General features: G+C 40.3%; 1 protein-coding gene across 10 annotated transcripts in view; it reads left to right on the forward strand.

Moving 5' to 3' along the window:
* The first annotated feature begins 6,761 nt into the window (after positions 1–6,761).
* Positions 6,762–15,050, forward strand: part of NAA16 (N(alpha)-acetyltransferase 16, NatA auxiliary subunit) — an 86,852-nt gene continuing 78,563 nt past the window's right edge. For 6 of the 10 annotated variants that reach the window (XR_002827406.1, XM_023748161.1, XM_023748165.1 and 3 more), the window contains exons 1-4: positions 6,768–6,847; positions 8,456–8,560; positions 10,053–10,210; positions 13,772–13,906. Coding sequence is in view for 9 of the 10 variants with exons in the window: in XM_023748161.1 (XP_023603929.1) it covers positions 6,811–6,847; positions 8,456–8,560; positions 10,053–10,210; positions 13,772–13,906 (435 nt within the window). In the remaining variant the exon portion in view is untranslated. Of the gene's footprint in view, positions 6,848–8,455; positions 8,561–10,052; positions 10,211–13,273; positions 13,366–13,771; positions 13,907–15,050 lie in introns of those variants that run through there. The other 4 variants (XM_023748185.1, XM_023748172.1, XM_023748182.1 and 1 more) reach the window with 4 other exon arrangements.

The raw sequence follows: 15,050 nt of genomic DNA on the forward strand, positions 1-15,050 counted from the left end.
GGCAGGTAGCGCGTCTGGCCCACTTCGCGGAGCCTCGTGGCGGATTGCGCGCGACCTGTTCCTTCTGTCCTCCCGGTCGATTCTTTTGCCGGCCTCCCCTCCGGAGGTGTTCATCCCCTGCTTTGTGCTGGTTAACGCCGGTGCCCACGGAAGCCGGGGCGATCCTGTGGTGGGGCGGGGCTCGGGTGTGGACGGCTACGGGAAGATGGGGGGCGCCGGAGGCCAGGCTGTCCGCGGGGGGAGACCGTGCCTGTGTTCGAGACACTCAGCGCCGCTGGGAGGTGAAAGCGGGCACGGGCTGCATTTCTAAAGTATAAAACCGGACATGGCTCTGCTGTTAACTTGCACCGGCTCGACTTCGAGAAAGTGTCCAGGGCTTCGTGCTCTGGCTGGTTTTGCACTGGAGGGGGCATATGCTTGGTTTCTGAGCAGAAACCTGAATCATGGCCCCGCGGTGCTGGCCGCGGGCCGGCGAGCAGTGAGCTCCCCGCAGGTCGTGTGCCCGCGGCCCGCTGCCTCCACGGCGTCCCCGGGTCCCGATCCTCCATCGCGGAGGGGCAGCGAGCAGCGAGCCTGTGCTTTTCTCATATACGCTGGGGACCGTGGATTTTAAACTAAGATTGAAAATAGGTAGCTGTTTTTTTTCTAGTTTGTCTTTTCATCTGAACATGAGCGTTTAGATTTTAACAGTGAATTTATTACTTAGAGCTTGTGTTATGTGACTCTTAGCTATCGCTTACCTTTGCTATAAATACTAAATTCAGAATGTTTTCAGTATTACCAATGGCAGGTATCCAATTCATAGTAGCTGTTCTGTCCTAGCTAATAGAAACTTCACATTTAATCCTTACTTTCGTTTTTCTCATAGACATATATTTTTCAGAGTATAGAACTGGAGAAGTGAACTTTTTTTGCCCCTTTCAGGTGGATTTTTTTTGTGTGTGTGTGTCTAGGGAATCTGAAATATATTAATGAAAAATCATATATGACTTTTTAGTAAGATTTCAGGACATTTGGCATTATACCTAAAAGATGACAGAACACTTACTTTCTCTATATATGGGTACTTGTAGTTCTAATCATATTATCAGTAGAATAATGAAAAACAACACCGTGATTCATTATACTCTATTTACAAAAAGGTTAAAGCTGCTGCTGAGTTAATTTTATCCCCAAATAAATTGGAAAATGCTAAACATTTTCTTATCTGGGTATGTAATGTTTATTTTTTAAGCTTATATGAATTTAAGAGGGTGCTGCAAAGGTGAATGATTTAATCATCTCACATTTGCAATAAATGTTGGTAAAATTTTGCTGCAACAAATTCCATGGCAAATTGAAGTCTCTATAATAAAATTATTTTTAAGTTTGGTTGGTGGACCATAGTGTTTTGTCACCAATAGTAAATTTGTATTGATTATCAGCGTACATAAACACACCCACATCACATGGTCTATGTGGCTTATGCCTATTTTATTCCTCCCCAAACTGGCTCTTTACATTTTGTTGAATTTTTGAGCTCTACTCCATGCCCTCTTTTACGGATGAGACAGTCAAACCCAGGAATGGTAAATGACTAAGTGTCTAAGGCAGTGGTTCTCAACCTTCCTAATGCTGCGACCCTTTAATACAGTTCCTCATGTTGTGGTGACCCCCAATTTCATTGTTACAAATTGAACATAATTAAAGCATAGTGATTAATCACAAAAACAATATGTAATTACATATGTGTTTTCCGATGGTCTTAGGCGACCCCTGTGAAAGGGTCGTTCGACCCCCAAAGGGGTCGCGACCCACAGGTTGAGAACCACTGGTCTAAGGTTTTCTGGTTAGTATCAAAGTCAAAACAAGAATCTATCTTTTCTACTAAATATATATTCCTTACTGAACTTAAGACGTTTCTTTGTTTTTAATATATATTTTATTGATTTTTTTACAGACAGGAAGGGAGAGGGAGAGTTAGAAACATCGATCAGCTGCCTCCTGCACACCCCCTACTGGAGATTTGCCCACAACCAAGGTACATGTCCTTACCGGAATCGAACCTGGGACCCTTGAGTCCGCAGGCCGGCCCTCTATCCACTGAGCCAAACTGGTTAGAGCTAAGACTCTTCTTTAACTTGAGTACTTGGGTATGGAGATAGACTACCTTGGTTTGAATTGTGGCTCTGACTAGCTGTGAAAACTCACGTTACTGTGTGCCTCAGTGCCCAGTTGATATGCCTCCGGGGATTGAGCATCATCCCGTGGACCAAGAGATCCTGAGTTTGATCCCCTTCAGGGCACATGCCCCAGTGTGGGCTTGATCCCCAGTAGGGGGCATGCAAGAGGCAGCCGATCAATAATTCTTTCTTTCATTGATGTTTCTAACTCTCTTCCTCTCCCTTCCTCTCTCTGAAATCAGTAAAATAGGTAAATAAATAAAATAGAGATAACATGCATCTCAGAGGCTTTCCTGGCATTTCAATAAAGATTAAATGAGAACCAGTGCCTGTCACATAGTAAATGTTTCAGTAACTGTTATTATTACTGTTATATTTATTACTTTCAAGATCACTTGGTCAGTCAGAAAAACCCCCCCACATATTTTTCTTTTTTTCCTCTTCCCCAGTAGTTTCTTCTGTTCCTTTTTTCTTCTTGTCATATGTCAGGTGAACTCCTATAGTCAAACTCAGATTATTATTTTTTATTTATTTTTTAAAATAAAGTATTTCTACCATTGTGGTTCTTTTAAATTTTTATTTTATTTATTTTATATTTTTATTGACTTTACAGAGAGGAAGAGAGAGGTAGAAACATTGATGAGAGAGAAACATTGATCAGCTGCATACCCCCTCCTGGGGATTGAGCCTGAAACCAAGGTACATGCCCTTGACAGGAATCAAACCCAGGACCCTTCAGTCCACGGGCCGATGCTCTATCCACAGAGCCATAGCAGTTAGGGCAGATTATTATTATTATTGTTTTTTTTACTTTAAAATATTTTTGGAATAGGTAATATATTTCCATGGTTCAAAATTCAGGTTTCTGTCCTATCCTTGTCTCCCAACCATTAAGTTTCCTTCCCTAGAGGCAATCAGGAAACCTCAATATAAACATTTTTTTTCCTGTAAACACTTTTCTAATTCTCGCCTGCACATCCCACTCCTGTAGCAAGGATTAATCACTTCCTCCTCCTTTGCTGGTACTCTGTTTTTTTTTTTTGTTGTTTGTTTGTTTTGTTTTTTAACTTAGTAGGCTGTATTCATTGAGCAGTGCTTATTTGTCTAGAACCAGAGGATGCAAGAGTGTTTAAAATAGGCAAGAGCTGCCCTGGTTGGTGTTGCTCAGTGGTTAGAGTGTCGGCCCTCACATGGAAGGGTCATGGGTTTGATTCCCAGTTAAGCCCACTTACCTGGGTTGTGGGTTTGATCCCCAGTCAGGGTGCATGCAGGAGGCAATCAACAATCAATGTTTGTCTTTCTTTCTCTTCTCCCTCCCCCTCTTTCACAAATCAATAAAAACATGTTTTAAAATAAGCAAGATTCCTGTTCTCAAGGAGCTTATAGTATGGTGGGGAAGATACTAAATAAGTAATCACATAAATTGGAATGTCAGGAAATGATAATGCTGTGTAGAAAATAGAGTAATATATAGAGAAAAATGTTTGTGTCGGGCGGGGTGGGGGCGAGTAAGAAAGCTGTCAGTATTAAATAGAGTGGTCAGGTAGGTGATATGTGACACTCAAACCATAAGGAATTAGCCACAGGAAGACCTGAGGAAGAACATTTCAGGTAGAAGAAACAGAAGTGCAGAGGCCCTACCATGGGGATAAGTACTAGAAAGAACACTATCTATAATAATAAAAGCGTAATATGCTAATTAGATCAGATGTCCTTCCGGACGAAGCCGGGGCTGCGAGGGAAGCCCGGGTGCCAGAGGGAAGCCAGTGCTGGCAGCTGGGGAAAGGAAGGCTGACTCTTGCATGAATTTCATGCATTGGGCCTCTAGTAACAACATAAGTGAGAATGTGAGTGAAAGGAGATGAGATGTTCTCATGATCAGTGGCTCTGGAGGACAGTCACTGATTACTTAGCCTGGTTGGTGGCATCCTATATAATAAAAGCTAAGTGTCCGACCGTTTGCCGTTCAACCAGTCCCTATGATGAGCACTGACCACCATGGGGCAGATGCTCCGACTGGTAGGTTAGCTTGCTGCTGGGGTCCAGCTGATCAGGACTGGGTGAGTTGGACCGGACACGCCCTGGAGCCCTCCTGCAGTCCCTCCCCGGCCCTGATTGTGCACCAGTGGGGTCCCTCGGCCTGGCCTGTCCCCTCTCACAATCTGGGAACCCTCGGGGGATGTCGGAGAACCGGTTTCGCACGGGTGGATGAGTCTGTGCACCAGGCTTCCAGTCTATCTACACTAATAAAAGAGAACGATGCAAATTGACCGTACCTTTGCAATGCCCACCAGCCAGTCAGGAGTGAGTATGCAAATTAACCTCATCACCTCCGTGGAGACTGACAGCAGGGAGGAGGCAGCTCCCAGCACGGCTTGGCCTGCTTGCCGTCACCATGGCGACCTGGGAGCAGGCAAATGTGGCCCGCAGGCAGCTCCCAGCATGGCTTGCGGCAACCTGGGAGCAGGCAAGCCCCACTGGTAGGCAGCTCCCAGCACGGCCTGCTTGGCCATCGCCGTGGCGACCCGGGAGCAGGAAAGCGCACCCGCAGGCAGCTCCCAGGCAAGCAGCTCCCAGCACGGCCTGTGGCAACGCAGGAGCAGGGAAGCACAGCTGCAGGCAGCTCCCAGCATGGCCTGCTTGGCTGTCGCCAGGGTGACCGGGGAGCAGGCAACCCCGGCCTGCAGGCAGCTCCCAGCACGGTTTGCTTGGCCGTTGCCTCGGCAACTGGGGAGCAGGTAAGTGCTGCCCGCAGGTAGCTCCCAGCATGGCCCGCGGCAACCTGGGAGCAGGGAAGCAGCCCACAAGGCAGCTCCCAGCATGGCCTGCTTGGCATTCACTGCGGTGTGGAGCAGGCAGGCCCTGCAGAGAGCAGAGAACCACAGGGAGCGGGCCTAAGCTGTCAGTAGGACATCCTCTGAGGGCTCCCGGATTGGAGAGGGTGCAGGTCAGGCTGAGGAACACACACACACACACACACACACACACACACACAAACACACACACACACGCATGCACGCACCTTGCCCCGTGCATGAATTTCATGCACTGGGCCTCTAGTATATATATGGAAGCCTAATATGCAAAGTGTCACCTAGGGAGTTCGACCGACTAGGAATTCGATCGCTCACTATGACTTGTGCTGACCACCAGGGGGCGGTGCGGAACAAAGGAAGGCCCTGTCCGGCGGCTGGCAGCTGGGGGAAGGAAGGCCCCGGCTGGCAGCAGGCAGCCACTAGGGACAGTACCTGTGCACGCATTTTGTGCACTGCGCCTCTAGTTTAGGAATAAAGAGGTTGCTTACACTTACATTAGACTAGTAATGGAAAGACCATTATCTTTGGATTCACACCAGAGTTTTCAACTAAGCTGAATCACTTATAAACACATTTTATGAACATTTTCCAGATCTGTAACGTGGAGGTAATGACACCTACCTTAAGGAATTAATATGAATTATAGCAAGTTCTGTAGACACTCAAAATAGGGTTGCTCAAAAAATAGCAGTATTTTGTGTGTGTATTTCTTGGTTCCATTCTTTTTTTTTTTTTTTTTAAATATATTTTTATTGATTTCAGAGAGGAAGGGAGAGGGAGAGCAAGATAGAAACATCAATGATGAGAAAGAATCATTGATCAGTTGCCCCACACTGAGGATGGAGCCCGAAACCCGGGTATGTACCCTGACCGGGAATTGAACTGTGACCTCCTGGTTCATAGGTCAAGACTCCACCACTGAGCCACAATGGCTGGGCTTTTGGTTCCATTCTTGAAGTACCAAAGGCTTTTATTGCAGTTTCTAGTATTTTTCTGTTGTTATCACATATATTTTTGCTTTTGGGTTTTGAATTTTAAAAAGCTGTAGCAGTATTGATTGACAATTAAATTCCCTGTTTATTAAGTGTATTGTTTTTTCTTTATCTTCTGTAAAAGTGAAAATGCTCAGACACTAGAACAGTTTGGTAACAGAAACACACTTCATGTTATCCTATATAATAAAGAGGTTATATGCAAATTGACCATCACTCCAACACACAAGATGGCCGCCCCCATGTGGACACAAGATGGCCGGCAGGGGAGGGCAGTTGTGGGCGATTAGGCCTGCAGGGGAGGGCATTTGGGGGCGATTAGGCCTGCAGGGGAGGGCAGTTGGGGGCGATTAGGCCTGCAGGGAGGGCAGTTGGGGGCAACCAGGTCTGCAGGGGAGGGCAGTTGGGGGCGACCAGTTCTGCAAGGGAGGGCAGTTGGGAGCGACCAGGCCTTCAGGGGAGGGCAGTTGGGGGGGACCAGGCTGGCAGGGGAGCAGTTAGGCGTCGATCAGGCTGGCAGGGGAGCGGTTAGGGGGTGATGAGGCAGGCAGAGAGGTGAGTGGTTGGGAGCCAGCAGTCCTGGATTGGAGAGGGTGCAGGCTGGGCTGAGGGACACCCCTCCACACCCCCCTGCACAAATTTCGTGTATCGGGCCTCTAGTAAGTGATATAAATTGACATAAAATCTTTCCGTCACATATGTTTTAAACCTCACTTTGGATCTTGAATTATGTAAAAGTTGTTTCGTGTATATTTATTTTATAAAATAATTTTTGTTTATATTTCTTTACAGAAATGTTATGAACAGAAGCAATATAAAAATGGCCTCAAGTTTTGCAAGATGATTCTTTCGAATCCAAAATTTGCTGAACATGGAGGTATTGTCTTACCTGTGAGAGATTGCTTTGGGGAAATCTAATCCTAAAATCAGACAGATAGGATTCCTAACAGTGAAAGAAGAATACTTCCCAGATTCCATGGCCTAGTAGCTCTCTAGTGTATAAATATTTAACATTTTAGTTATATTTCATGTCAGTCTTATTCTAGGTTACTTTACTTCTATTTTGTTTAAGTCCATATACACATATACATATACATATACATATACATATACATATAGAGTGTTTACTATTAGATGAGAGGTTGTTGGTTGATTAATTGGGAAACAGTTGGAGGATATGCCAATATTTTTATAGACGTGATTTCATCTATTTGACTAGAACTTAAGTTTATTCTTTGATTTCCTATGTATAAAATTAGGACAATATTTGCAATACAGAAGTAGTATAAAGATACAGTCAAATGCATTTTATTTTTGGTAGATGTCTTTTATATATCTGCTGGCCTTTATATATAAATATGACATTTATCATTAGATTGTTTATCTTGAGTTGTTTTTCTAGCACTGGTATTAATAAGTTTGCATTTGCTTGTCTCATCGTTTTTCACTGGTCACTAGTATTTGTTAAAAGGATAGATGAGGTTAGATACACAAATTAAGGTCCTATAGCAAAGCAAAGTTAACTGAGGTCACTGAATATTAGACTTCGGTAATTCTTGAAATTGTCTTATTGGGAAAATAGGCTGACCCGGCTCAGCTTTCTAATGTTGAAAACATTCTTTGAAGGAAATGGAAAGAAGTCTTCATTTCATAGAATTTTAGAAATTTAAACTTGTTTTCAAACTTTTTCACTACGGAACCATTATCTACTAGTAAGTGGAAGCTTGTAGGGAAGTTCTTTATGTATAAACAGAAAAAAAATTGTTTGGTTATAGGAGCTTGGACTGTTCTATCACCATGTTCTGAAAACAAGAATCCACAGACATTAATTTGAAAACAATTGTTCTTATCTAATTCCCTTGTGGATTATTTTTTGGGGGGGATTATTCAGAGAGTTATTTCAATCTAAAGCATCTTTCATTAATTACTTTAAACATATTTTTGGGTTGCCACTCCTGTCATCCAATGTTGTATCCTTGAAAGGTAAAGGGGTATTAATTAGCCGAATTAGGATTAGTTAGAATAAACTTGCCAACAATGCAGTCTATTCCAGTTTTGAGTAAGGTGATTTTTTTCTCTCTTTGTTAAGGTAGATTGTTTTGTGGGGTGTAAGTCAGATTTGAGATTTGATTCTTGATTCGAATTGATCTCAGGTGAAGGGTGGACTGCTGTATAGATTTAGCTCAACAGGATTCAGGTGCCTGCTGTGTTACCTTTTCTCAGCAGAATCATCTCAACCCCCTTTAAAGAGTCTTCTAAAGAGCAGAAAGCATTTTAGCAACTCAGTCCCCACCTAAGGAATTTCAGAAAAGGACCTGGGCTAAACTTTAAGCAAATATTTAAAATGCAGTTTTTGGAGAGAAGTTCTTCTAACTATGGGATTAAAAAGATGAATAATAAAAGCATGGCAGGTGTCAAATGTTAAAATAACCCTAAGATAATTTGAATCTTTCATGTGTAAATAGAGGTTAAAAATATTTTTCAGAGACTTTGGCTATGAAAGGCTTAACATTGAACTGTTTAGGAAAAAAAGAAGAAGCATATGAATTTGTTCGTAAAGGACTTCGTAATGATGTCAAGAGTCATGTCTGTATCCTTTTGCAGTGGTTGAGTAGTTTAATTTCATATATATATTTTCAATTTATTAGTGTTTTTTCCTAATTCAAAAATTCAATCCTATGTAGAAGAGAATTTAATGAACTCTATGTACTAATTACTCAGGTTCAATAATTATCAACATTTTGTAGTATTAGTTTATCTGTCCCCTATGCCTCATTTATTGGAGTATTTTAAAGAGAATCTCTATACAGTATGTATGTATTTCAGTTGTGCTTATTGTGAGAGAAGAGTGCTGATAATTATATGTGACTTGAACCTCATTGTTTTTTCTATACATCCATAAACTAGTGATATTTCACATCATTCCAGATAACTTACAAACCTGTATAGTGTAGTAAACCTGTATAGTAAAATTTATGTTCTTTAAACTTTTGTTAAGAAACTTTACAAGAAAAATTCAGAGGAAATTTGTTTTAAAACATTTTATTTAGTATTAAGTGTGATATTATATTGGTTCTTCAGCTTGTTTCATTTGCATAGGGACATAGCTATTTTCACTGATACTCATAATTGTATTTTTCTGTGTCTAGTATCCAGCTTGTAAAAGAACAAAAATACTTTTTTAAGGTTGGATCATTGAAATTCATTTCTGTTTTGCTTATTTATATATTTATTAATAACCTTTTCACATATTGTCCTGTTTCTTATGTTTTTACATTTAATTCATCTATGGGCCAGTATTGAACATCAATAGTCTTAGTTGTGTTTTCACATTTTTAGCTTAGGGTTCTCTCAAAATACTAAATACTTCTTTCTTTTTTTTTTTTTAAATATATTTTATTGATTTTTTACAGAGAGGAAGGGAGAGGGATAGAGAGTTAGAAACATCGATGAGCGAGAAACATCGATCAGCTGCCTCTTGCACACCCCCTACTGGGGATGTGCCCACAACCAAGGTACATGCCCTTGACCAGAATTGAACCCAGGACCCTTGAGTCCGCAGGCCGACGCTCTATCCACTGAGCCAAACCGGTTAGGGCAATACTTATTTCTTTATCTCAGTGCTTACTCTCGAGCAAAGAGAGAGGGCATATAAGTATGGTAGTGGTTTTGGCTCCAAGATATGCTAAGAATTTAATTTACAATAAATAAAAATTTAATTTTGTGGTTTTTAATATCGTTGGTGAATTAAATGATGGTTACATGTTGTTTTAGAATTGATTGAATATAGACTCGTTTTAAAAGATAATTTTTGTATACTAGTATATTCTGTTTCAATACTAGTACATAGTAAGTGAATGTGCCCAGCACCTAGCTTCAATAATTTAACAGTTGTCAGTCAAGGCTGATCTCATGTTATCTTTTACCACTTGCTCACTGACCCCTTCCCTCTGACCCCAGGTCATTCTGAAGTAAATCTCAGACAAAAATTCCATTTTGTTAAAGTAAGCTTTATATTAGATAGGTATATAGCATAGTATTTTCTAGTACCTGTGAATGTCTGTATTTCCTTAACTTAGTAGGTTGGCATGTATATGGACTCTTGCAGCGTTCTGATAAGAAATATGATGAAGCTATTAAGTGTTACCGAAATGCCCTGAAATTAGATAAAGATAATCTGCAAATTTTGAGGGATCTCTCTCTATTGCAGATCCAAATGAGAGACCTTGAAGGTTACCGAGTAAGTACTCTAATCTTAAGTGTACACATTTTAACAGATAGATATAATTTAAAACATGTGAATTCAGAATGAAGTGAGTGTAAGCCAAGATCATGTAGATTTGATTGTTCATTATAGTCTAGAAGTGGAAAGTCACTTGGGACCTTCTCCCAATAATAGTTGTAGAACTGCATTATCAACAAGGGATAACTTTATTTAATGCTTTTTTTAAAAAAAAACTGTACTATCTCCTGTGTACAAATGCTGTACTATATTCTTTGTTGGTTTGACATTTACAAATTTGGTAAAAAGAATGTTTATAATTGAAATCTAAATGTAGAGATTAGTTAGCTTTCTTTATTATGGGTTAGTAAATATAAAATAATGTGAGGATTGCCATACATCAGTCTTTCTGTATTCCATACTGGCATCTTCAGCTCTGCTGGACATCTCCATGTGTATCCTAAATTCATTATGTCCAAAACATAATTCTCTTATTTTCTTTTGTGAAGGAGGCCACCAACTCTTAACACTTCTTAAATGAATTGTCTTTCATGTACTTTTTACTTTTGCCCTTCTGCCATAAGTCATTATACCCTATGCCTAGATTTTTTACAGAAGTTTAAAGAGTTCTGCTGAGCTTGATATAATCATTCTTCAAGATTGTGTGGTTTTTCTTCAGCAGTACTTAACAGCCTGGGTGTGGTGAGAGTTAACATTAGTTATATTCATGAGGCAAAGAAATTAAGAATATTGGCAACAGAGTGGTTCCTAAGAGGGATAGTGAAATTAATGAAAGTAAAAGAGCTGGTGGTTAGAAGTGAAGGACGCAAGGAACTAGAGTTACTAATGGTGTCCTCTTAACCCTACCAGACCGCTGTACCGATTTTTCGGTAATTTCCACACAAAGGTGGAATATTGGCGCTAGATGAAAGGTAGATGAAAGGTATACCTATTTTCTATAATGTCTCCAAGTTCCATCTTATTCTAACCACTTGTTTGCATGTAACTAACATTTTTCTATATCATGTTGGTTTTTTCTCTTTAATGCTCAGGAGCCCAGGTATAGGGGACAATTAGGTTCAGGGCCTCAGGTCTAGTAGGATTAAGAACAAGGGTAGGAATGTCACTGAGTGAAAATGTTGGCAGCATAGGCGCTGTGACCGGAGAATGAGATAATTTGTTTTTGTGATTTCTGGGTGGCAAATAGGACAGTGATTTTCAACCTTTTTAATCTCATGGCACTTTTAAACTAATTACTAAAATTCGGTGGCACACCAAAAATATATATTTTTGCTAATCTGATCATAAAAAGATATAATTTTGATTGGTTTACAAAAATAATAATAATAGTAATTATCTATCCTTTTTACTCCAAAGTGATTTAAAAAAAAATCAGGTGCCTATACTTGTATATAAGGATTTCTGGTACCAAGAATTAACCAATTAGATGCAACCTTATGTGGCATGACCAATAAGATACAACTCTGTTATATGACCTATGTATTATGGTTCAAGACAGGGCATTCACATCAATGGGCTATTGTGTTGACTGTTGTCATTTTTCTATTTGACAATCTTAGCGATTTTCAACCTTTTTCATCTCATGGCACATATAAGCTAATTACTAAAGTTCTGTGGCACTCCAAAAAATAGATTATATTTTTTGCCAATCTGACCAAAAAAAATACGTATAATTTTTATTCATTCACACCAGATGGCTATTGTGTTGGCTGTTTTCATGTTTTTATTTGACAATCTAAGGGAAAAGAGGTCAGTGCATCTGACTCCTGACTAAATAGTCAGGTATTGCATGTTTTAAAAATTCTTGTGGCACACCAGTTGAAAATCCCTGGTCTAGGATGTGGTTGTGGGAGTGGGTCCCTGAAGAGGGGTAGAGGACATCATTAAAGATAAGGAAATTTTAGATGTAAGATAGGTTGTTGGATGGGTGTTCTACGGTGTTCCATTTACCCAGGATAATGGTAGGATTTGGCAGCAAGAAGAAAACTGACCCAGACTTTAATGAAGGGGTGGAGTAACTGAAGCAATAATGAAAATAAGGAATGAGAGTGATAATAGCATACTATATAATAAAAGGCTAATATGCAAATCAACTGAACGGCAGAATGACTGGTTGCTATGACACTCACTGACCACCGGGGGAAGACACTTAATGCAGGAGCTGCTCTCTGGTGGTCCACAGGGGGAGCGCCCCTCAGCCAGAAATTGGGCTCACGGCTGGCAAGCGCAGCGGTGGGCTGGAGCCTCTCCTGCCCACTGCTGCAGGCAGGTGGTAAGGAATGAGGGGTCCTGGACTGCTAGAGCCCCGGACTGTGAGAGGGATGTCTGCCTGCTGGCTTAGGCCCGATCCCCCCCAGAGGTCTCGGACTGCAAGAGAGGGCGCAGGCCAAGCTGAGGAATGCGCCCCCCCCCCCGCCCCCCAGTGCATGAATGTTGTGCACTGGGCCTCTAGTAATTTTATTTGCCTAAAAGGAACCAGACACTTACACATGAAGGTAGAGGAGTGATACTAAGTTGTTTCGTCAAAGATAATCTTTATAAAAGAAGATCTGATCTTGTTATTCCTTTTGGCATTCCTTTTTTTTTTTTTTTTTTTAAATATATATTTTATTGATTTTTTACAGAGAGGAAGGGAGAGGGACAGGGGTAGAGAGTTAGAAACATCGATTAGTTGCCTCCTGCACACCCCCTACTGGGGATGTGCCCGCAACCAATGTACATGCCCTTGACTGGAATTGAACCTGGGACCCTTCAGTCTACAGGCCAACGCTCTATCCTCTGAGTCAAACCAGTTAGGGCCCTTTTGGCATTCCTTTTACCAGTTCTAACAACAGAGTAAGGGAAGCGAAACACTACATTTTCAAAATTCCATTGCAACTAGAGTTTTTCATGAGACCTGTTCCTCCAAGCAGATGCACTTTTGTAAAACTTGGAGACAGATATGAGCAATGAAGAAGTGAGGTCTGTGTAAGGAGGTTGTATTTTCTGTTAATGATGATATCTTGATTCTTCTGGGATAGCCATAGTGGAATTTCTGGTGTTTTCTTCCTAATGTAATAGATACTGACCTGTCTTAGAGTGGCAGCAGTGGTGTTTCTGCTTGAAAAGATGTTTGAGAATTCCATCCTGTCTCTGGAGCCTACTATACCAATGTTAATCCATTGTAATTTCATATAATAATTTTGTAAACAGCAAAATTTAGTTCAGTAAAAAACTATCTCAGTCTCTCTTTTAAGATATGTAATTACCAAAAGAAATTATTATATAAAGGTAATTTTATAAGTCGGTCCAAAAGCATGAGCCTCAGGGCCGACTTTTCAGTGACAGTCTTACAATGAGCATTATATGGGGTATTTTACAAGTTAAATAATTTAGATAAGGCACACAGAAAGTATTTTATTGTGGAACATATATTTGTTAATTGAATACATTAAAAAAGAATTAAAGGTATTGAATTGTTCCCTGAAAACTGTGATGAACAGAAATACTTTACAGAAAGTTTAAAAAGTTAAAAAAAAATTTATTTATTTATGTATGTATTTATTTATTTATTTAAAGGAGACAAGGTATCAGCTTCTTCAGTTGCGCCCAACACAGCGTGCTTCCTGGATTGGGTATGCTATTGCATACCATTTGCTGAAAGATTACGACATGGCACTAAAACTATTGGAAGAATTTAGACAAACTCAGCAAGTAAGTTCATTTTAACATTTTTTCCTACTTTCATAAATAAAATAATTAACTTCTATATTGTCCCAACCCCCAAATGTGAGTTAAAGTTTTGTGGCCTATGGAAAAACGGGAAAACTGAATTCATTGGTACAACTGCTATGGAAAACAGTATGGACGATCCTCAAAAAATTAAAATTAGTATTGCCTTATGACCTAGCAATTCCACTTCTGGGAATGTAACGGAAGAAACCTGAAGCACTAATTCGAAAGGATATATGTACCCCTATGTTCATTGCAGCATTATTTAAATAGCCAAGATTTGGAAGCAGCCGAGGTGCCCATCAGTAGATGAGTGGATGAAAAAGCTGTGATATATTTACACAATGGAATACTACTCAGTTGTAAAAAAGAAGGAAATCTTAACCTTTTGCTACAGCATGGATGGACCTAAAGGATACAGTAAACCCTGATTTTGTATACCTCGATTTAATAGACTTTGGATTTATTGGACAAAATTCCTGGACCAAATGTCATACGTGAAAATTAACACCTGTTAAATTTAAAAAATTTATTTATTTATTTTGTTAATCCTCACCTTAGGATATTTTTTTCCATTGATTTTTAGAGAGAGTGGAAGGGGAGGGGAGAGAGAGAGAGAGAGAGAAGCATCGATGTGAGAGAGACACATCAGTTGGTTGCCTCCCGCACACGCCCCCAACTGGGGCCAGGGATCGAGCCTGCACCTGAGGTTAAGCCTTTAACCTGGAATGGCACACAGGACCCTTTAATCCAAGGGCTGATGCTCTAACCACAGAGCAAAACTGGCCAGGGCTTAAAATGCTTTTAACCAGGATTTACTTATAAGAAATTAACAGGTTATTGTTTTGTTATTAATTCGCTGTTATTTTTTAACAAATTTAGCAAATAGGCCATATGTTGGGAAAAACAATGTAGTAATTTCGCCAAAATAAATAAATACTACATGTCTACAAGTATAGTCTACATAATTAAATTCAAGAGTGAACCCTCATAAACAATGTTCAGCAAATAATTAAGGCGTGATCACACAGCATTACTTGAGGTAATTGATTTGGTTGTCAAATGAGGCTTTCTGTAGCAGTTTTATTTTTTTGAACTCTTCTTTCCACATCCTATCTAATAAAAG

Source organism: Myotis lucifugus, unplaced genomic scaffold (genome assembly GCF_000147115.1).
Source record: "Myotis lucifugus unplaced genomic scaffold, Myoluc2.0 scaffold_7, whole genome shotgun sequence".
NCBI classification, from domain to species: domain Eukaryota; kingdom Metazoa; phylum Chordata; class Mammalia; order Chiroptera; family Vespertilionidae; genus Myotis; species Myotis lucifugus.